The following is a 24,383-nucleotide window of genomic DNA, read 5'->3' on the forward strand; positions in this document are numbered from 1 at the left end:
TTCAACATGATTCATGCCAAGCTTTATTGTTTTTTATCTTTTCTTGCTTATTTTTAGATCTATCCTTCTGTGGAAAATGTGCGGACCAGCTTAGAAGGATATCCTGGTAACACAGTTGTGGTTTCTCTGTATATTCCCGAAATGCCTTGGGGCATGTTTTGTTTTGTTATGTTTTGTTTTTCATCAGAATTGGTTAGAAATGGAGAAATGGTTTTCCCTTATCCAGATAAAGCTGATGAATCAGGTGTTGTTGAGCTCTGCAGTGTTCCAGAGAAGGGCAGTTTAGGCACTCTGTGCAGTGTGCCTTTCCTCAGTTTCACTAATAATCCAACGTGTTGATTGTCAAGACAAGATGTCCGCCTACAGTGAGCTCCCTGGCACTCACTGCTGCCTTGACAGCTTGACTAACATCCTTCTCTGCCGGTGTCGGAGGTTCCACAGTCCTTCCAAATTTACATCCCAGACACAGATACAGTTAAGGCCTAGAGCTAGTGATGATGAGCGCCTTTTGTGTACCGTTGTTGACACGTCATTTTTCAGGGGCTTCACCTGCAAACACCTAGTCTTATTTTCTAAAAAAAAAAAAAAAAAACTCAACTTCCTTCTTCTCTTTTCCACTACAGAGCACTGAGCTTTTAAACAGAACATCTTCTATAATGCTACCAGGTTATTAACAAAAGCCCCAGAGAGCATGCCTCTGGGAGAAACTAAGTCTGATTGGCATTCACAGCCTGCTGGTAGCAGAATGCACTAAATTAAAACTAATTTTGCCCATTTATTGCTTATGAAATTAGATGTGACCTTGCCAAAAGAATCTCAATAAAGCTCAGAGTATATTTGCCATTTGTTGCTTTTTAATAACAAAATAAAATCACTTTGACTCTGGAACACAGGTAGTTTTTCTTTCTGTACTTCTAATAGCCTAGAGCTATTCAAGTGCACTTTTAATGGGGGAGAATGTGGCATTCTCAGTGAAGCAACTTTATAAGTGGTTCTACAATGGAATGTTTTTAGCTATTTGCAGTAGGAGACAGGACATATCTTATTGGACCCTGGAGTTGTCCAAAGCTCTCTCTACACATAGATTACTGTGATGAAGTTCCAAGGTGTGTTTGGAAAGTCACTGATGGATATGCAATGGATTTTTCTTACTGAAAAAAAAAAAGGCACAAGTGTTTGCTGCATATTTTCATATCTTCCAGTCTGTGAGAACCTCCTCTGCCTGTCTGTTTGGAAATGACAGAGTGTAAAGGCAAAATAGGCAGGACTAGGTTTTGTCACTCACTACCTTCCCGGATGTCCTGCCTAGGACAAAAACTTAGTGATGTGTTTCATACCTCCCTACGGTGGTAAAACAGGCCCAGGTTCTCCCTGTGGTCTTTTCTAATACTTCAAGTCTGTGCGGCTATCATCCCCACTGAGTAATTAAGTAATACCTTTTCTTTTCAGATAGTAAACTGTTTACATGTCTCTTCTCCCAGAGAAAGGAAGCCCATGAAGAGAATGTACCTAATTTGAGTTCCGATAGTGTAGATCTTTGATCCCAGCTACTCTGGAGGCTGAGGCAGGAGGGTCACAAATTCAAGGCCAGCCTAGGCAATTTCGTGAGACCATAAATAAAAAGTAAAAAGTGCCAGGGATGTAGCTCAGTGGTAGGGCCCTTGCCTGGCCTGTGTGAGTCCCAGGTCCAGTCCTCATTACCAAGACAGACACACAGACAGGGAGAGAGAGAGAGAGGGCATGCCTGATATAAGCATGGATATTTTCTTTCAATAAACTTACTTGAGATGAAGTAATGGAAGCAGTTGTTTATCATCTACCCTCTCACTGTTTATAGAGATTTCCTTCTTAATGAAGATGCCTCAAGTTATAATTCATTATTTTTATTTGTTTTCTTTTCCTTCTTTTAAAAGCTGGGGGCTCTCTTCCCTATGGCATCCAGACAGCTGAAAAACAGAATTGGCTACATTCCTACTTTCAGTAAGTAATTGGTTCTCAATGCTGCTCTTACTTCATTAGGACCAAAAATGTTGTGTCAGTCTGTTCTTTAAAAAAGTACCTTATATAATACAGCTATATTCTTTCATCTACATATGTTAGTGATAGAAATAATTTAAAACAAGGTTTTAAAAAATTTTTGGAATAGGTTTTTAATACCAGAGTAAGATTTATCTCTGTGAGGTTTCTATTTAAATATTGTCAGGCAGAGAAAACGATAAATAAGAGATCCTGTTGGGTAGTTTATGGTTTACATAAGCAGTGTTTAGTTCACTTTGCCAAAGCATGAAGTATAACCATCCTGACTCTAGTATGTAGACCACACGCCACACTTGCCGAGTGTAGGGTCCGTGCCTGTGTCTCCAGGAGGATAAAGACGGGGTTTGGTGTGCCAGCAGAGCTCAGGAAACCGGTGATGGGTGGGAAGGGAAAGAGAGGCTTATCCTTTCCTCTTCCAGCTCCAGCACTTGCCCGTCCCGAATGTTCTAGACGAACCCCGGTGTCTTACTCACTTCAGTAGTGGCTTTGCAGCTGGGCAGCCAGAAATGAGGGAGGGAGTCCATTTCCGTAGCTTTCTGCTGAAATTCCTGTTGGCCAGCGGCATTTCCATGGTATTCGCTCCAGATGCAGAGTTGTTCCTTACAGAGCATGTCTATGCTTGGGCTCCTTTCAGTTTCCGATTCTTAGGTTCACTGGGATGAAGAAAATGGTGGCCCTCTTAATTCTGATTCCATGCTGGCACGCTGCCTGTTAGCTTCAGGGATTATCCCCTTCCAAGCCAGAGTCACCGCCTCATGACGGAGGCCATCAGGCCTTGGAACCCTAGTCCTAAAGTGTTGGAAATGTGGGAGTGATACTCAAAGCCAAACTAAAGCATTTCTGAGTTAGCTCCTGCCTTTTAGCACTCACCTGGGTTACGCTGTATTCCGCTCACTCTGCTTCTTTGGGGAGGCTTCTGTGGGAGCTGCTACTCAGTAGTGTGCACTGTAGGGCACTGCAAGCCTCCTGCTTCCATGAGCTCACAGTCCAGCCAGAGACCTGTGTACACATGTGCAGAAAAGCACAATGAAGCCAGTGTAGTCCGTGTGTGCATGCTTGTGTATACCTATGTGTGCATGCATGCGTGTGTACTCGTATGTCAAAGGACAAGAAGCCCCACATCCACGGGGTTAGATGCTTTTGTGGCTTGTGCTAAATTTCCTTTTTTGACCTCCTTCCTTTTCAGAATGATTGTGTGTTCTGAACAGTGTCATCAGCCACCACAGATCACGCACCATGCTCCTACTGTCTTTTTAGATAGGATGTTGCTTTTTGTGCAGTTCCCTAGCGTGAGAATTTTGTTGGTCTTGAGTTATTTTCTAATTGGTGGTTTACGTCTCTCCTATCACTAGCAAGTGGTCAGCAGAGACTTCTGGCCGAAGCAACGCCATGCCACATATTAAGACGTACATGAGGCTGTCATCAGACTTCAGTAAACTGGCTTGGTTTCTTGTGACGAGGTAAAGCTTCCTTCTATGTCTCATGGGAGGTCTTGTAACTTCTGCTCTGAAATTGAGTGGAGTCCTAAAAAGTGTTCTGTGAAGTGCCATTAGTCCCCAGCCTGCTCTGTCCCTGAGACTTGAAGGAGGCCTGTGACTAATGTCTTACTGAATGTGTGATCATTGCTATCATGTCTATCTAGATGTTTCTAAGATTTGTATAAACTTTGGATTTACTTCTTTTTATGTGCTGTAATAATAATAATAGTGATTGAGCAAACGGACATTTAGGGTAAATACAGAAGAAACATAAAATGTTAAAATGGTTACTTTTCTCTTCTATTAGCATCTCTTTAGATAATTAAAACTTGAGCAATCAAATCTCTCATGTGCCATTTTAAAAACGTCTTTATTAGGATATAATTCACATACCATAAAATCTGTGCACTAAAGTCTACAGTTTAACAATCTAACATGTTCACAGAATTGTACAATCATCACCATAATCTAATTTTAGAATATTTTAATCACCCCTAAAAGGAACTCACTACCCACTGACATTTTTGTTTCTTTCTTTCTTTTTTTTAAGATAAATTGCTTTGCCCTTTGGAAAATAGAGCTGTGACTAGAACATTATTAGTACCTCGCTCCTAGTCAGAACTCAAGCACTGGGCATCTCTTTGTGATTCAGTAAACTAATTGATGTCAATCACAACTAATTACACTATCACTGAGTGGAATCACTGCTTCAAGACTGAAATGGTACCCAAGAACACACTTCCAAACAAAAAAACCTTGACACTTTTTCATAGCTAGCTAGCATTTGTGCCTGGTTCAGGGAAGGAATACTGACCCAAAGAGGTGGTTGATAAACATGATGACCGAGGCCATCCTAAAGGCTTTCGCAGCCTCAGAGCATAATGGGAAAACATACTTTTGAGTTCTAAAAATAAACACTCAGGATGCTTTTCTGTCATTTAGTAGCTATATAAACTTGGGGATTTATTTAATCTGTGTTTGTTTCCTAGTCTGTAAAAAGGAAGAGGTAATGGCTACATTTGGGGTTATTGTGAGCATTAAAGGAGGTTTCAGAACTGGGTACCTGGGATACAACAGGTCCTCAGTGTGCGGTGGCAGCGGCTGTATATGATGGCAGTGGTTACACACAGTGAACAGGCAGACATGCAGGCAGAATACTCACACACATTAACATTTTCTTTTCATTAAAGAATGTCTGATCTCCCTCCTAATAATTGGCCATCATTAAGCAGCTTTCTACCTGTGTGAGGCTATCCTCACCTTCAATAACTCTAAATTTGTGGAGAGGCCAAGTCATCCTCTTTAATACTTCACAATGTATATGTATTTCTTTTCTTTTATGTAGCTAATTTGTTGAAAAATGTCTCACAATGTAGCTCAGGCTGGCCTTAAACCCATGGTAATCCTTCTGCTTCATCTTCCCTCCCCAGTGCTGGGATTACAAGCATGGGCCATCGGGCCTGGCTCAGTGCTCGTGTGCATGTGCGTGTGTGTGTGCGCGTGCGTGTGTGTGTGTGCGCGTGCGCGTGCGTGCGTGCGTGTGTGTGTGTGTGTGTGTGTGTGTGTGTGTGTGTTGCACACATATATTAGACAAGGTCTCATTGTGTACCTCTAGCTGACCTGGATCTAGCTATGTAAACCAGATTGACCTCAAACTCACAGAGATCCTCCACCTACCTCTGTCTCCTGAGTGCCAGGATTAAAGGTGTGGGCCATCATGCCCTGCTCAACATGTATTCCAGTAGGTGATAAGACACAGACCACATCATTTCTTCATTCAGGAAGTCTAGTGAGCTCTGCTTGTAGGATCTATGCAAGTGGCTGTGATTGATAATCACATAAAGCATGGTCCCTGTTATTCATAAAAGGCACTAAGTAATGCCCTGTTCTTTCTATATTTTCACTGCTTGTTGAGAGGATGAATGGAGATCTCATAATCATCAGATACTGAATTATTCTGTTTCAGGTACTATCTGTATTTTATGGAAGGCAATAAACAGAGTACATACTCTAGTATGAGTTTTCATTTAAAGTATAGTAGGGTATGCAAGGCCAGTAGTTTCTGAGAGAGAGAGGGAGAGAGAGAGAGAGAAAGAGAGAGAGAGAGAGAGAGAGAGAGAGAGAGAGAGAGAGAGAGAGAGAAAGAGGGAGAGAGAGAGAGAGAGAGAAGGCCTATAGCAAATGCAGAAATGTTTGGAGCATGTCTGAAGGGATCGGAGAGGGTGGTCCTAGGAGGCGATGTTTAAGGTGACGCTGACTGAGGAGTGCGGCAGCCCGACCGGGAAGAACACACTGGTCAAGGGAACAGCTCAAAAAAGACTCTCAAGCTGGAGGAAGTGTAGAAGGTTGAGCTCTTCCTGAGTGATATGCAGAACTGAGCCAGATAACAGGGGCCCTGAAGTGCTGTGATGTCATCTGATGAGTGTGCTGAAAGCTAGGTCAGGCTGCTGAATGGAGAGTGGGTGGCTGGGAGGGAGTGGGTGTGGGCAGCAGAGGTAGGCAGTCACAGAGCCCGTGCTGTTTGTGGGCAAGAGCTGGTAGGAACAAACTACCCGGGATGGGGAAGACTCTCTGTGTGGAGCATACTTCATCACCTCCGTCAGGGGACAGGTTGAAGCGGTAGGACACACACAGGTGTAGAGCCAAGCCCAGACTTCATCTCCACCCCTCAGTATCCATGAGTGACTGAGCCTCGCCGAACACACTTCCTGAAACACAAAGGCAAGGCACCAAAGTGCACTGGCAGTTTGGTGGAGATGAGTTCTATAAGCACTCGCCACCGGCGGCTCAGCAAACGACACTTCGCTGAGGGGCTGGAGTCTGAGTGGCAGCCATGACTGTAGGTAACAGTGCTTCTGATAAATATCTCATTGTAAGCATGTAACACGACAGCTGCTAGTACTCAGACTGTGGTAATCACCCTCTCTAGCAGCCCCTCCGTCAGCAAATTCACAGTGATGCCACAAACTGTAGTAACCTCAGAATCCATCATCAGATCCTTGATCCAGCCCCTTGGTCACCTGGGTGACCGCTGTCGAAATGGCCAGCCCTAACCAGCCTGGAAGAAACAAGTGTCTTCTCTGCAAGTGTATGAAGGAAGGGGAGGAGAGCGAACTGACCCCCACCCACTCAGCGGCCTCACTTGTCTCTTTTGGTCTTCTCAGAGTTTTGTGAGATGGCACGGGCCCCTCCTAGACGTAAAGCTGTGGCATCGAGGCAGCTCCACCAGCCACTCCGAAAATACCCATTACCCGCATGGTGCTGTGGGAATAGAGGAACACTAAGTCAGACTTCTTGCTTCTGTGCACTTTACAGTTAAATGAAAGAGTTTGGCGAAGCCGCTCATGCCACATGTATTGTTTGATCCTTGGATGCTTCTCTGACTACGCTGCGCAGGAATTTTCTTCTTCCCTAGTAGAACCTAAACTTGTATTCATCCAGTGCTTGGCTTAAACATGGCTTCCTCAGCTGGTTGGATTCTGCGGGCTCCTGGACTTGTACATCATCCACGTGCCTTTCCCGTCTATATAGCTGTTTATGTGGTTACTGGCTTCCCCTGTAGGCTCTGACACCAAGCCTGTATCTGTCTTGTTTAGCACAGCCCAGCACCTGGTAGGGAGCCTGACATGCAGGAGAAACTGATACAGATTTCTTATCAAGGTTAATTAAGGAAGGCGGAGTTGAGGTGGTTATGACGAAAGATCTACCTAGACTTGGTGCAGAGATTGGGAAAGGAGCCTCAGGGATGACCCCTGAGCCAGGAATATGGCTGGAAGGAAGAGTTCATTGTTGACATCACTGTAGACACTGTAGAAATGAGAGGTGGCTACAGGAGGATGACAGATTTAATTGCAGGCCTCGCTCACTGGTAAAGCCCTTGTGTAGCATTTGTGAGGTCTTGGGTCCCATCCCAAGCACACACAGAAATAAACCTAGTTGCATACTCACTGTAGTGAGACCTTCAAGTGGGATTGTCTGTTCTTCACCGAAGTCTGAGGTTTTATTGTGTTATTTTTGGTGAGGTTTTGGTTTGGTTTCTTAGTTTTCTCTCATGCTTATCACTGATACCATAAGGCCTTGTGACTTTTCTGGGAGCAAGTGGAGCAGACTACTGCCTGGTGCTGAGGAATATCCAGGAAATACACATTAACAAGACTTCTCACTGCCAGGCACAGTGACACATACTTGTAATTCCAGTCCTTTGGGGCCTGAAGCAGGAGGATCACCATGGGCTCAAGGCCAGCCTGGACATTAAGGCAAGACCCTGTCTCAAACAAACCAGAGAGGAGGTTTTTAATATGTCTGTCCCATTGCCAACTAAGCCTCTGTCCTGGTTGACGAGCCATTGGCCATGTGTAATAATCCTCCTTTGACATTAAAAGGACTAATCATTCATTCATTCTGGACATCATTCTTAGCCAGTTATTCATTGTGTCTGTTGCTATATGGAGCACTTACTAAATACCACGCACTTTGCTAAGTGCTAGGAGCATAGTAATAAACAGCCATCGGCCTGGTTCTGGTGGTGGGAGTTACATAAAAATCAAACAAGTTTATTCACACAGTCGAATGGGGATGAGTTCAATAGAGAAAAATAAAATAGAATGGTAGTTTATATGCACTGACCTTCATTTGAAGTCTGCAGGACCAGATGAAGTTCAGGAAGATCACACACTTCATGTGCAGTCTATTAACTTCCCTGATAGTATCTGGCCCAGTATCCCATGGCAATTGTTTTGGAAGTGACAGTGTTTGAAGGAGACTCAACAGTGGGGGCTTCTCCCCAGACCCAGGATCAGGCACAAATCCCACCCAAACAGCCATTTTCACAGAGAGATCCTTTATTAAGTGGGGAAGAAAAGTTAAAGTGGCTGCTTCTGACTCAGGCAGAAAACAGCAGCAAATGACCTTGTAGGTGTAATTTTTAAGAGGAGGAAAAGGGGAGGTCTGTGTTAGAATGAACTAGGATGTGGTGGTAAAGGAGATGGGGGATGGGGCAGAAGGGAAAGGGGGGAGGTTATTTGTCCCGTAGGGACAAAGGACTGCCCCTGGGTAGAGAGGAGACACATGGCACATAGGCAAATGGTGGTTTATAAAGGTGAAGGGGGAAGCCCCATGTTAGGATGAGGTGTTTCATTTTAATTGAGCATGTTAATTAGGTTGAACCAAAGGGGGCTTTTGATTGCTGGACTTCGGGAGTCAACCTCATGAGGAAGAAGTGACCAAATAAGGAAATAGACCTTGGTGGCTAGCTTCAGGAATGTGATCTCACGGTTTTTATAAAGGCATAGGGAATGGGGGAGAAGGGCAAGGTCTGCCAGAGCCATGCTCGCCACGCTCAAGCTGGCCAGAGTCCCTGTAGCTTTTGCTACTCAGTAAGAAGATCAAGTTTTGCTGTCAGATGAAATAAACCAAGAAAAGGCTTTTCTTGCAAGTTGGCTTAAGTTGCTAGTAAATTTAAGTTAGTATGTTGTCCTTACAGTTGGTCAGTAAGCACAAAGCTAAGCAAGGTACATGGAAGGCCAAGCAGTGGGGCTCCATCACCCATATTCTGGACCACTGTGTATAGGGTGGTGTGGACCTAGGTAGGTGCTGCTTCTTAAATAGGAGGTCAGGGAAGGCCTTGCTGTGTTTGAGAGGCAGCAGTGAGTGCTGCTGAGTCAAGGAAAAGAGAGAGGTCAGAGAGTAGCTTGTGGCCAGCTTTATTCTGTGTTAGAAGCAAAATTGCCAGGGAAATCTCCTAGAGTTCCTGAAGCTTTATTAGTTATAGTCCTGTAGGCAGAGCTTGCTGTCCCACCAGCCGATTCCCAAATAACCACACAGAGACTTGCTATGAATTATAAATGCTCAGTCAATAACTTAGGCTTGTTTTTAGCTAGCTCTTATAACTTAAATTAACTCATTTCTATTCATCTATGTGCTACCCTGAGACTCGTTTACCTCATCTGTGTAGTTGTCATGTTGCTTCTTCCGAGTCTGGCTGGCAACTCCTCAGATACTGCCCTTCTCCTTCCTAGTGTCCTCCTAGTCTGCCTCTCCCACCCAGTCTCCTCCTGCCCAGCTATAGGTGAGCCAGCTCTTTATTAACCAATGAGAGTAATACATATTTACAGTGTACAACGATTGTTCCACCGCACAGGCCTGTGGGAAAGAGTTCTACATCAGTGAATTTTATCATTTGAATTGGCTGGGATCCATAAGTGCTTTTAGAAGGTTTATTCTGGGCTGGAGAGATGACTCAGTGGCTAACAGCATGTACTGCTCTTGGCAGAAGACCCAAGTTTGGATCTCAGCACCCATGTTGAGTAGTTCACAATCACCTGCATCTCCAGCTCCAGAGAATCAAACGCCCTCTTCTGGACTCTGTGGGCAACTGCACTTAAGTGCACATAACCTCCCTCCCACCTAACCCCACCACACACACAATTAAAACTAAAACTTTTCTTTTTTGAAAAAAAAGCACTTTATCCAGGACTTTTTAGAATAAGATAGGGTTTTAATGTACTTAACTTGAGCTTATGAAAAATAGTGTTTCTCAGCAGAGCACTATTGGTATTTATTCAAAGTATTCATTAAGGTGTGTAGAACTGATAAAAATGATAGTCTTATAAAAGATTAGCAGGATCTCAAAAGATCTGAGTTTCTAATCTACAAAAGTATATCTATCGCCTTAGAGGTGTGCTTTGCTGTTGTATTTACTGCCCAGATCTATTTACATGTTATTTCCCAGCCACCTGTAAGTGAGGACATTGGCTTCCTGGTCTTGAGGATTTTGTTTTCTATAAAACAAAGGGTTTTAGAATCAAGCTATACATTCCCTTCCCTCCTCTAAAAAATATTATTTTATGTATATGGATATTTGCCTGAATGCAAGTTTGTGTACCACATGCATGCAGTACCTCTGCAGGCCAGATGAGGGCATCAGATTTCCCGGAACTGGAATCAGAGGGTTATGAGCTGCCCGGTGGGTGCTAGCTCCAACCTAGCTTCTCTGGAAACAGCCAGTGCTCTTTACTGCTCAGCCATCCGTCCCTCCAGCTCCTTTTTTAAAAATGTGTTTTAGTTTGAGTTAGGGCCTCGCTAAGTTGTCCCTGCTGGACTTGAATTTGCAGCGTTCTCATCTCAGCCTCTTGAATAGCTAGGAGTAAAAGCATGTACCACTGTGCCCGGTTCAGCACGGCCCCTCGATGTCGCTTCACACTCTCTCTCTCTTTCTCCCTCCCCCCCCCCCTTTTATAAGCAGTATACTCTATGGGTAAAATGTATAGTAAATACATACACCAGTGACATGTAACTTGTTACTGTTGTCCATTACTGTCTACAGTATATCACCGTATGTTCTAGGAACTTTACATGGCTGGCAGTGTATTGGGTTCATTTACGCCAGCATCACTATCAACTTAGTCATGACTGTGCTGGCACTAGACAGTAGGGGTCTGAGGGCTCTAGCGTGTTACTGTGGGCCACTCCCGTACACGATGTCTATGTCTACTGAGATGTCATTGTTCAGTGTATCACAATTTGAATCAGAAGCCTTGAAAGACTTTTTTTAAGTTGGTAATATACATACACAGTTAAAAAAAAAAAAAGGAGGGGGGAAATAATAGGTAGATTGCCCTGCGTTCCTATTCCTGCACCCTAGCTACTGTATTCTTCAGCTTGAAACTATTACCATTAGTTGGCTCAGGTGTTTAGTAGCTTCAACAGACCCAAGACCCTGTCCAAGCCTCGTACCCCTCAGAATGTGATATTAGCCAACCATATTATTTGAAGAAATAACCCGAACCAAGATCCAAAGATCTAAGTCCCAACTTGGATTATCATTTACTAGCCTTGCCATTTAAATTTTGGAAAATAACATTTATAATGTGGGCTTTTTATCTGATTTAATGCAATGTTCTGAGGCTAATGATAGAAAATATATGAGAATGTTGCCCATTGAGCCATATAATGTGTTTAACATTAGTCAGTTAGGCCTCTTTTGATTCATGAAATCAGTGTCTAAAACCTTTATCCAATTTGCATCTATAATCCATTAACATACAGTTCGTGGCTGAAAGACTCATCTGTGGGGGCTGCAGAGAGAGATCAGTGGTAAAGAGTGCTTGCTGCTCTTGTAGAGTACCAGAGTTTGGTTCCCAGCACCTACTCAGGTGGCTCCCAGTTACCAAGAACTCCAGTTCCAGGGGATCCAACACCTTCCTCTGGCCTCCCACGGGTTTCTAGCACACGCATGGCATACACATGAGTATGCATGCTCGAGTGCTCACACCCACAAATAAATCCTTGGGGGTTTTTTGTTTTGTTTTGTCTTGTTTTTGAAGTCTTTTCTGTAGATGACAGTTTATAAAAAAAGAACTCAGTCTGAGGCTAATTTGATAATTGATGAGAATTATCCAACTTGAAGATGAGCACTTCCTGAATACCTTTAATCCCGGCACTCGGGAGGTAGAGGCAGGCAGATCTCGGAGTTGAGTCCAGCCTGGTCTACAGAGCGAGCTCCAGGATAGCCAGGGCTATACAGGGAAACCTTAAAAACGAACAAAACTCAAGTACCTCCGACCAGATGCCTGGACTTCAGACACTTAGAGCTGGCAGTCTGGCTAGTCTGACACTACTGGATCTTTCCTCCTTTGCCCGGTTGTTGTCTGCGTCTGTGGCAAGTTCTTTATGGTTTTAATAAGATTTTTTCTTTCCATCTGTTTTGATCCTGCCATGAAATCATCCCGTGTTTGATGAGCATCCTGTGGTTACGGAAATCACCAGTACATGACGACAAATACGGTCGTCAGATTTTTACTGCAGCATCAAGGAGGCAAGAAGCAGAGCTTTAGGAAGAAACCTTAGCTAAGAAGATTGGGCCTAGACGTGGCTGGCAAACCCGATGGGAACAATTATGGGAGCTATGCATTGTGGGAGGCAAGAAATGAGGTGGTTACTAACAGTAGCCGGAGCACTGTTACGGTTGCCTAGCAACTGACAGGCAGGGTTTGATAGAGATGAGCAGAAATGTTGGTGCTGCCACTCAGAGAAAGCGAGACAAGTGCTTGACTACAAAATCGCTGTTGGCTTTTTGGAGAAACATAAAAGACATTCTCCTCCTCTGCGTTGCTGTATCACTCTGTAATTCTCCTTCCCTGCTGTCTGCTCCTTAGAGTGTGAAGCGGTGGGGTTTTGTTTTTTTTTTTCCCCCTTCCTTTGTCTGTGATTTTTGGAGGAAATCAAATTGGATCACACAAAAGAATACTTGTAGATGTTATTGAATAGACTGGGTTGCCTGGCGCCCCCAAGATAACCAGGATTCTTTGGTATGCCTTGTGTACTTTGTTACAGATAATGTTATCAGCCCTGCCCTACAGTCTGCAAATGACTTCTTTTGTACTTTAGAGATGATTTGAGGCCACTGACCACCTTCGCTTTCTTGCATTCTGGTACAAGCAGAGCAAAGACAGCATTTCTTTGTTCGTGTCCGTGTGAGCCAGCCTCCAGAAACATTAGCCCTGCTGGGAAAATGTTTGAGATCCTCCCCTAGGCCTGGAAGCCCTTTGTGTGCGGACACTTGTAGTTGTGAGGTGTACCTGTGGCTTGAGATGAGATGCTATGTGTAGTCCCCCTCCAAGGACTGGCCTCCAGAGAAAACCCAAATATATGGTATAGTGTTTACTATATGCTGGAGAAGCCCCACCCCCTTTTTTATACTAACTCTAAACCTCTCAGGAGCTGGGTCCTAGTCTTCTAGGGCTGTGAAAAAAAGAAAAAGCATAGAGAACTTAAATAGTGTGAGCCAAATGACCCAGTGTGTAAAGTGGGGAGACCTGAAATTCAGGCCCCAATAGTCCATCGTAAAATTTTTCTGCCTAAGCTTTACATATGGACGACAGACAAGACAAGTGAGAGGAACTTGGAATCTAGTCAGTGTCTCTGCTTTGAGACTGGCACTGCTGAGTGAAGCCTGGGAAGAGCACAGCTCACGGACTCCCCACAGCCCGTTGCTTGGTGAAGCTGCAGTGGCCCAGCTTCCCTCCTCCCTGTAGTTCCTGCTACAGGGCCAGACCTCACGGACCTCTCTCCAGACCCACTGCCCAGTGTACCCTAGGCTTCCTGCCTAGCTTGATTTTAATTTCTGGCCCAGCCAGACACAGGCCTGTCATCCTAGCCACTCAAGAGGCTGAAGTGGGAAGATGACAGGTTCAAGGACAATCTAGGCCACTTAGTGAACCCTCTCAAAAGGAGAACCGAAAAGAAGGCTGGGGATATAGTTCAGTGCCTTGTGAATGTGCGGCCCTAGGTTCTGTCTCTGGTTCACCACCCCCTAATGTTTCCGCCATGGCTGTAGCTTATGGCCTTTGCTAAGCGAGTCAGGTGGCAGTGTGGTCTTCGGGTCTGCAGTGAAATAGCACGTTAGGATAGTGAGTGCTTACAGCAGCAAAACCACTTCCTTTCTATCCAGGAAGCAAGGCAGGGAAGAAGAGAGACTAGAGCCCCAGAATCACCCTCAAGAGCCTGCATCCAGTGACCTCAAGACCCCATGCAACACCCACCTCCCAAATCTTTAGCACACAGACGATTGGGACGCACTTAGCCAAATCGTACTGCTTATCAAATCCTTTCTGTTAAGCCAAAGAGTGCTTCCTGAAGCTGCCTGCTGTTTTTCCCTGTGGGAGTGATCACCCTCTCCCCTAACCATGCTCTCTGCTGCTGCCAGTAAGTACCCCATGGGTGCCCCTAAATGCTACAGCACAAGCACACACCCTAACCCCCCTCCACCTGATGAAGCTATCAGTAGTCACAGAAAGTCACCAAGCAGCTATCAATATCCCATCCCAAGGCCCACACACCCAGCATGATATCCTGAGTAGGTATGAAAAGTGTACTTGCAAATGGCAGAAGAAATGGATAAAAGACTGAACAGTCATTGGACACTTAAAAAATGATGTTGGGCAAGAGAACCAGCCAGATGACTCAGGCTGTAGGTGGCATTTGCTTTTGCATGATGTGGCTGAGTTTGGTAGGAAAAGAATGGATGGTTAGAAGCCAGGGAACTTCGATACTCGAATTTTGTAAGCTGCCAGGATGTGACTAGAAAATGGACATTGAGTGAGCATGCTAAAGTGTTTTAAGAGAGCTCTGAAGTTTTTGGCATCTTACCCCAGCAAAGCCTGGCACAGACAGATACCCAGTAGACAACTTGTTGAATGAAGGAGCAGGGAGACAGGACACACAGAACCTGAAAGGCAGCAGCAGGTGAGTAAGACCCCCATGTAGCTTGAGTTTTCCTGTCTTGCCCACAGTCAGAACAAATCTTTGTCACCCACCAGTCCCACAGCCGCTCAGACCCAACCAAGTAAACACAGAGACTTATATTGCTTACAAACTGTATGGCCGTGGCAGGCTTCTTGCTAACTGTTCTTATATCTTAAATTAATCCATTTCCATTAATCTATATCTTGCCACATGGCTTGTGGCTTACCGGCATCTTCACATGTGGCTTGTCATGGTGGCGGCTGGCAGTGACTCCTTCCACCTTCCTGTTCTTTCTCTGTTCTTCTCTCTGTTAGTCACGCCTATACTTCCTGTCTGGCCACTGGCCAATCAGTGTTTTATTTATTGACCAATCAGAGCAATTTGACATACAGACCATCCCACAGCACTTTCACTTTTTTTTTAAAGAGGAGGGTTTTAACTTTTACATATCTCCAAAGCCAGCTTGGTATATTTGGGAATTTGGGCATAGCTTCTCTTACTACTTCCTGTTGGAGTGGGGCGCTGTATCTTATGGGGACACAAAGAATATTTTAGGATTATGGAGTAGTCCATGAGGGTGTATCATCTGAGCCAGTTGCCTTGAAATGGTTTTGGATGTGGGATCATCTGGGCCATGGTGTCATCAGAGATCTTTTAGGGGGTCTTGGCTGGTCAAACCTGATGTATCTTAATCTGGAGCAAATCCATAGCCTCTGGCTTTCTGTGGAAACAAAAGCAGAGCCTCCTTTTCAAAGCAACATATCCTTACATCCAAATTTTGAAGTAAAGGTACCTTTAAAATATACATTTTGGCATAACTCAACAGCTTTTGCAATCAAATATTTTTCTTCAGTTACGAATATCAAAGAGAACATAATCCAGATTCTCTGTGTGGTAGCCATCTTTACATGGCTTATTTTTTATATTACCTTGAACCTATTGTTTTAAACTGCAGCATTCTAAGACTGAAACAGCGCTGTGGCTGTTGGCTCCGCCCACTTCAGCTTCCCAACATGGCGGTGGTACATTTTCCGCCAGCTCTGGGAGCCATCAACTCTCAGAAATAGTGGGTCTATGTTTCTATAAAAGCAGCGTATAGCCCAGAAACCTCTTTTTGTTTTGTACTAGCAAAGGCTAAATCCATGACGCAGCATAATATGCCACTTGCAGAGGCCTCATTCCTGCCATATTGCAGGTCGAGCACGCACGCCAGGAACCCGCCATAGTAGCTCAAACATGCAGGCTGCCACTAACTTGAGAGAAACAACTAGGAACTGTTTTTAGCTCTGTTTTAGAATCTTTTTCTCAGGTTTTAGGTGGAAACTCTTGCCAACACGTTGGGCGCCATTTGTAGCTAGAGTTTTCCTGCCTGGCCCACAGTCAGGACAAATCTCTGTTACCCGCCAGACCCACAGCCGCTCAGACCCAACCAAGTAAACACAGAGACTTATATTGCTTACAAACTGTATGGCCGTGGCAGGCTTCTTGTTAACTGTTCTTATAGCTTAAATTAATCCATTTTTATAAATCTATATCTTACCACGTGGCTCGTGGCTTACCAGCATCTTCACATGCTGTTTGTCATCGTGGCGGCTGGCAGTGTCTCTCTCTGCCTTCCTGTTCTCTCAATTCTCTTCTCTGTTAGTTTCGCCTATACTTCCTGCCTGGCCACTGGCCAATCAGTGATTTATTTATTGACCAATCAAAGTAATTTGACATACAGACCATCCCACAGCACCCCCAAAACTAGGAGCCAAAATAGGTTGTTTCTCTCTGTAAATTAAAATTGTCTCAAGTCTTTTGTTACCCTGAATGTGACTGGCGATAGGCTTCGGGATGCGTTAGGTAGAGGAAATCATGAACCTGAAGGCCCTGGGTCATGTTAGGAGGGGAGAGAACCATGAGCTAGCATATAGCGTTGTGTAGGGAGGCGTGGGAGAGCAGCCAGAAAGTTGTGGGACCAGTTTTGGGGCCAGGAGAGATTTTAAACTTCCCAGTTGGGATCACCAAAGGCTTTGCAGCAAGGGAGCCAGCCAGGCAATCCACAGCACTTCATTAGTATCACTGGGAGTGTCGAGTGTTCAGCTCTATTGTAACTGCCATACCATTTGTGATAAAGAGCACTGTCAGCCTTCTGAGATCTAAGTGCCCGAGGTGATATCACACCTATCTGTGGATGTAGAAACAGGTACAGCGTTTAAGCTGCTCGTCTTATAGTTGAACTGGATCTTGGATCTGTCTTTTGTTTCCTCCACATCATACTCTTTGGCTAGAGTCCATCTGTGGATGGACGATGGAGACTAGAACACAGAAGCAGGAAGTCCTCTGAGACACTGATACAGACTGCTAAGCCTGGGACCATACGTGACAGTGGAAGGTGGGAAAAGAGGAAGTCATTCAACCAGACTAGGACAGAAGGGTCAGAGTGGTAACAGGCTGAGAGCAGGAAGGAAGGAGCGCGCTGCCCTTAAGGTTGAGCACAACTTTGTGGCAGTTACAGATGTTGTCAGGCTCTGGGAGCTGGTTATAGGCCCCAAGAAGGCTGTTCCTCAAGCTGTCTCAATGGGTATGTATCAATAGTAACCTAGTATTCTCTCTAGAGCAATAATTCTTGGTGCTATTCATTGTAAAAACTCCAAAGGTATAAGAAAGGGTCCCAGCAGATTGTGCCACTATGGGACCCAAGGAAATGACACCAAGGTACCAGGCTTTATAAACTCAGGGCCATCAAAGGGTATGAGGCCTGTGAGGCCTCATTGTATGGCCATACATAGGTCCTGTTTGTCTTCCCTGGCTAAATAGACAGCCTACCATCAGTGGCCAAGAGAGATAGTCCCTGCCGCTCTCTCTGCCTGGGTCCCTCTGTGCTACCCAGGGTCGGGCTCAATCTGTGCTGTTCCTCTGTTCCTTGGAGCCCTGTAAGTTCTGAAAACTCCTTCCCAAGGCCACAACAGTAGACGAAGGAGATGAGCCCAAGCACGTCCTGCCTCTCCGGGAGACTCTAGTCTTTTGTTGGTGAAATGTTTCCTTTGAACAAAGAGTTCTCAGAGAGGGAGAAAGAGAGAAAAGATTAAAATATTTCATTTCCCAGGACCCATCCTAACAAAATGTCGTAGTTCTCTAGAGGACTGAAACCTTTTTTCCCAGTCTTTTTTATGGCTTGCTTTATAGTTCCCTAGTCACCTTTGCCTGGGCAATTTCCTCCATCCCCCACCTTAACCAGTGAGCCGATGATGGTAAATCCATATGTGTTCTTTATAGCTTCTCATAGTCATAGCTTTCCCACCACAAGAGGTCCACCAAAACAATGACCATTTCAGCAGATGACAAAATACGAAGTAAGACTTGCTTATCTAGGTTGTGAATCAGTACATGTTAAAATTCTTTGATATGGTGCTTTAATACTAGTTCTGAATCGAATTTGAAAAGCGGTTTTTTTAAAGGAGGCCATGACATTTGTCTGGAGAGGTCAGTTAAGTTGTCCTTGTATTACGCTTACTTATGTACACACATGGGGGGGGGGCAAAAGATAATTTGGGGAGTCAGTTCTCACCTTCTTCCATGTTGGTCCCGGGGATCAAACTCAGGTTGTCAGGCTTCTTGGCAAGTGCCCTGACCCCCAGAGCCATCTCATCAGCCCCAATTGTGGATTTTGGTTGTTTTTTGTTTTATTAATTTGGTCTTTTGTTTTCAGTTTGGTTGTTTGGTTGGTTGGTTAACTGGATTGGATCTAGGGGCCATGCTTACTAGGCAAGCACTCTCTCACTGAGCTGATAGCCCCAGCTAGGAGGAATTTTGACCATAATTCTTTTCATTTTGCATCCTTGGTGCTGATATGATGGCTTCTGAAGTCCTTATAATTGAGTCTATGGGATCGAGACTAGATGATTCCATTTAAAGACAAGTGTGGACGGTGCCGTGGAATGCTGTAGCCTCCACTTGGAGTTCACTGCGTATATGAGAGACTTTTCGAGGTGATCGTGGTTTGCCTGTGACTGGGGATCAAGTAGATTGATGAGAATCCACCTGGCCGTTTGTGAGAACGTAGACTTGCAGAAGCCCACACTGAGTGCGGGGGTTCTTGCAACACTCTGCTCTACTTGTGTGTCTGGAAACATCAGGTGGTCCACATTCTTCCTTTCCTGTGGAATTTTTGTTACTACACCGCACAGACAACAATACCTCCAAAGCCCGCTTGCCGCTGCAGAGCCTCTTTACAGCTAATCTCATAAGGTTATTCAGCATGTGCAGATCTGATTGAGTCTTCCCTGTGCTGTTATGTTTCCAGCACCTTCTTACCTGCTGTAGTAACAACAGGGGACTTACATGTATGTCCTGCCTTAGAACTTGAGTTGTGTTTCTGCCTTGGGGACGCGTGCTATGGTTGTGGCATCAGTGATACAGTCTGGTGAATGCTGTTTAGACCTATCTATACCAAAACTGTATGACTAGGAAGCCTGGGAAGATCTGCCTTCCCGAGCATTCTGTCACTTAATGAATCACACCAGAGGAAAGGGTCATAGTCACCACCCGTAAACTCAGCAAAGTATTGATGTTTGTAAGAGCAAATGTTTATTAAGCACCATCCACGTGCTAGGGACTTTACACACCTTATGTGATCGACCCCTCATTCGGTGTTATGAGACAGACGTCACTGTATTTACTGTTAGGGGAACTGATGATTGGCAGGATAGCACTAATTGTGGTCAGAGCACACATGATTCAGGTTCTTCATGTGCTAATCCTCTGGCTTCCTTTGCATTTTGTGCATTACTCTCAGCAGACTCTTTCTCCAAATTTTGACTTAAAATGTTTTAGTCCTCTAACTACAGTGTTCATTCTGACCACAAGTCTTAACCAGCTGCATCTTCTAAGCTGTGTGAACCAGCCGCCTTTCTTGAGTAAAGTAGATGTTTCTCGCCTGCCTGACATCGTCAGGATTCAGTATTTGGAAAAGATCTGGGGGCTGGAGTAGCAGCCAACAGCTTCTGAAAGAGACGGGGCTTACGGAGGAGGAGGAGAGGCCTCGGATTCTAAGGAGTGGGCAGAGTGAAAGATATCCTGGACAAAGGAAGGAAGTTTGTGGATCTGTGGGGGTGAGGAGAGTCATGGAAGACGGTGACAGGAAACAAGATCGAAAAGCGTGGACCCAGTCCTTTCCTGAGTGTCTAAGACACCAGGCTATGGTATTTATTAGAGGCTTTGCTTTCTGAGAACCATAGGAGGTCAATATGGAGTGAAAAACCTGAGGCAGGGACAGCCATTTGGAGCTCTGAACTAGGGTAAAGGGATCTGAACTAGGGGCCCTTACTGAGAACATTGTTATAGGCTACTTTAGAAAAGTGACGAAAAATATCAGTCTATAAACCGATAAGTCTATAATGACTGACCTATTTGGGCCTGACTAAATGAGACTGGACAGAAGGGAACTGGCCTTAAAGATGGAGGAACAGAGAGGCAACCAGACATTAAATACTAGGGGGCAGAGGGGCAGGCATGCTAGTATAGGCCTTTAATCCCAATACTCAGAGGGTAGAGGCAGGAGGATCTCTGTGAGTTCCAGGACAATAAATACTACATAATGAAACCCTTAAAAAAAAAAGAAGAAAAGGAAAACCTCCTAAACACTGAGGGAAATGTCAGAATTCTTCTATAGAACCTCCAGGGGGGATTTTAAGACCCTACCAATACCTAGATTGTAGCCCAGCGTGACCCATTTAACTCCTCATCACCAGGAGCACAAGATAGTAATTTTGTTACTTGAAAGCATGGACCTTATGCCATCTGTTAGAGCAGTAATAAACCAAAGGATGCAGTGTGCATTAGTCAGACCCTCCAGACTGTGCCCGATACCGGAGAAAAGCAGCTTGCAGGAAGGATTGGGTTTTGGTGCACCATATCAGAGGTGGCAGTCCACTCCGTAGTCCTTGACCCTGCTGGCTCCAGGGCCATGGTGAGTCAGAACATCGTGGTGGGAACATGTAGCAGAGGGAGGACCAGGTATAGAAAAAGACATAGAGGAAACAGGGACAGGATGCCCCCTGCTCCTAACGCCCGACTTCTTCCAGCCAGGCCTCATCTACTGAGGTTTCCATTGCCTGCAGAATAGCACCATCAGCCCGGGAAATAGGCTCCATTGTAAAAGACACTTCGAATTAAAATAATCAAAAGAAGAAAGGCATAATTTTGAAACACAATTTCACAGAATTAAACATAGATATGATTAGGCTGAACATGCTGAACACCACTTCTAATCAGAGCAATCATAGTTAAAGATGTATTGTGTCTATTAGAATGCAGAATTGTCCTAGATATCTACCTGGTGTTCTCAGTGGCCCAAGAAGAGAGTGCTGTTGTATACTTCGAGTGGTAATCTATGTAGGGAAAGATGTCTTATAGGGATTTAACAGTCTCTGAATTCTAGCTTCTTACCTGTACTGAAATACAACATGAATCCTTTACAGCATGAGACTTTCTTTTCCTTTACAGTGAGACTGTTTTCTCCCCTTTCGTGACACAGTGTTGCAGTCCATAGGGAGAAACAGAGCCCAAGGGCAGTACAGAGCAGCCTAGGGCCAGCACAGAAGAAAGGCAGCATGCACTGCCTGTGTGTGTTTGAGGAAGGCGTGCTCCTGGGGGCATTCGGGAACAGGTGTCAGCAGCAGTAGCTGTGGTCTGCATTCTCTCCTCGCTGCAGCTGCTCGGTATGATCTTCTTCGGCATTCACGGTTAACACTGTGACATCTGTCTAGGCCAGTGCCGGTCCCCTACCTCTGACACTCCGGTGGCGCAAGCTTCGGTCTGTAAACCGTGTCTTCTCTTTGTGCAGCTGCTGCCTAGACTGTTGAGGATGCAAAGAAAGGCTTCCCCAGCCAACATGTGTCCCTGTAACAGCAGTCACCCTGGAGGACACATACACTTTTAACAGTCTCTTAACAATCAACCCCATCAGCGGCTCTAATGATGCTCAGCGCTGGCCATGACAGCTACCTCCATCACCAGTGCTTAGACTCTGAAAGATTCGCGGAGTAAGGTGTGATCTTGAGACCATCCTCGTGGGCTCCCTTCTCCTGAGTAGCTGTTTCCAACAGATTACCATGAGCTTTCTTTCATATACGTGCTCTCAGTAGGAGGCTCCCAGTGGAAACTAGGAATTTTTCTCTTTAGGGTGACAGGGGAGCTCCCCAAGTAGATGTGCAGAGGGTGGCTTGGAGAATCTGGCCTGGGAAAGTATTTTGGTCTCAAAGACTACCCTGCCCCCATGCACGCCCACTCTAGAGACAAGAGCCTAAAGCAAAGGAGAATAGAAAGTGCTTAGGGAGTCACTGTTAGTAAGGAAGTAGAGATAAAACAATGGGCTCCAGCTATGGGGTTCTTCTCTCAACGTTTGCCTGCCTTTGCTCTCCAGGTACCTAACATACTATCCCATGTGTGCCTGGTGGAGTCCATATGTACCTTAACAGTCTCCTGGGAGTTCATTTAGAAACTCTTATGGTAGATGGTATAAATTTATTCTTCAAGAGTTGATACAAATTTTTCTTTTGTGGACTGGGATGAAGCCTATAGTGAGCAGCCACACCTGAGAAGCTGTGACAGCATCAAGAGCAGCTGGAAGGCCTTCAGAGTTCCAGGATCACACGACCTTTGCATGGGCCTCAGGGCATCACTCTGCCCTGTAGAAGACACTGGTGGCTTCTAGACCACCCACACCCAGAGCAGACAGCATGAGAGTTTGGAAATACATTCCCAGTCTTCCTGGCTGCCCTGGGTGCCAGTGATTCAAAGCATTACTCATAATGTAAGAAATTATTAAAGATGACATTTCAAGGAATGTTGATTTGTCACCTAGACAACCTACGAGTCTTTCAAGTCTCCTGGTGTTCAGGGTAAAATTTTGAAGGCTGCAGATCCTTGGAATTCTGCTAGAAGCAAAGACAAAAGCAGGGTAGGAGGCAGCCATCTGCAAGAGGGTCCCTGTGGTCTCCGTTTGTCTCCACTGGGGAGAAACCCTCAACTCACGGCATGTGAGGGAACACAGTCAATGTGGGAAGGATGAGAAGCTTTTCCGAAGGCACATTTGGCTTGGATCTCAGGTTGCTGACATTCAAGGGTGTTACCCAGAAGGCAGAGACCTAGAAAGGGAGAAAAACTTTGAGAAGACAGCCTCCACCTCAGCCTGCTGGTTGATTTTACCATTAGACATTTGCTTTAGCACAGGGACGATGCCATTTATCCCTGACAGGTGAGGAACCTAAATCCTAGCTGTCTTTCAAAGAAAATGTTCTCCTGAAGTGATACCTCTCTTTCTCCTTGTCACGTTTCTCTGTGACCTTGTGCATCACAGGCTCCCTATCCCCAGTGTGGTCCAACTGCTTGAGAAGGCAGGTAGGTCTTTTCTTTGAGGTGGGGTCCTATGTAGCCCAGGCTGGCCTTGGACTCCTGATCTTCCCACCTCCACATCCAGAGTCCTGCGGTTGCACACATGCACCATCACACCCAGCTCCTAATATTCATCTTGAAAGAGAAACAGAATTGGGGCAAACCTAGTTGACTTTTTTTAAGGCTATGCAGTAGGTTTCCTCCTATTAACAGCAATTTTCCTAAAGTTGCACACATTTGTGGGGAATACTGTATACAGTGTACAGCGATCAAGTCAAAAGAAAAACCATTTCCATCTCTGTAAACATTCGTCCCTTCGTGTCTCTACAACTCCTGTCACTTAGCCCTTCTTAAAATGTGTAACAAGTTCCCAAGATCTGCAGCTGGGTAGGGCTGTTGATTACTATTCTCTTGGCAGCTCACATAGCACCTTCGGATACTCTAAGTGCTGGTCCTCGAGGAGGAGGCTTCCAGGTCAGGACCAACAGGATTCCTTCGAGTCCTGCCACTTAAGTGTATAGTGTCTTCAGCAATAGAGTTTTAATTTCTGGGAGGTAGCCAAGGGCAGTAGCAATTGCCTGTATTGTGGGGGAGGGGGTGATTGTGGACCCTTCTGACCAACAACATAAAGTGAAATATCCCCTTCCTGGCACTGGAGTTTTGTTAGATAGTCCATGGCTCCTGGGGAACATCCTTTTACGTTGGGAGAGTATATATATATATATATATATATATATATGAAAAGGTTTCCCTATAGCTTTTTCAAATACATTTAATGTCATTTCTTCTCCCCTCTGTATTACCCTCTCTCCTCCCTCCCTTCTCCCCAGTTAGTCCCCCCACCCCATTTTTCCCCTTCATAGTACCTGTGTCCTGCTATCTTCAAATTACACACACACACACACACACACACACACACACACACACACACGCATGATCAGTTTTGATTGTCAAGATTTAGAACTATTTAGAAGACAAATCTCTGGGCATGACTGTGAAGACGTTTCCAGAAGGTTTCGCTGAACAGGAAAGACTCACCTTGAATGTGGTCTTCCCATGGCCCAGCCTTCATCCCTCTCTGCCTCTGAACTATGGACACAGTATCCAGCTGCCACAGCTACAGTCAAACTGCCACTGCCAAGCCATAACAGACTGTACCCTCAAACTATGAGCCACAGTAAAGCCTGCCCGCCTTAGATAAATAAATGGATAAGCGGTTATTTCTAGCCCTGGTCACTGAGTGCA

At 45.1% G+C, this 24,383-nt stretch overlaps 1 protein-coding gene across 1 annotated transcript in view; it reads left to right on the forward strand.

Annotated features, from left to right (window-relative positions):
* Positions 1-24,383, forward strand: part of Tdp1 (tyrosyl-DNA phosphodiesterase 1) — an 80,580-nt gene that overhangs the window by 33,008 nt on the left and 23,189 nt on the right. The window contains exons 11-13 of the mRNA XM_059279040.1: positions 58-106; positions 1,914-1,980; positions 3,390-3,497. Of these exons, the coding sequence (XP_059135023.1) occupies positions 58-106; positions 1,914-1,980; positions 3,390-3,497 (224 nt within the window). The remainder of the gene's footprint in view (positions 1-57; positions 107-1,913; positions 1,981-3,389; positions 3,498-24,383) is intronic.

This window comes from Peromyscus eremicus, chromosome 14, assembly GCF_949786415.1.
Source record: "Peromyscus eremicus chromosome 14, PerEre_H2_v1, whole genome shotgun sequence".
NCBI lineage: Eukaryota > Metazoa > Chordata > Mammalia > Rodentia > Cricetidae > Peromyscus > Peromyscus eremicus.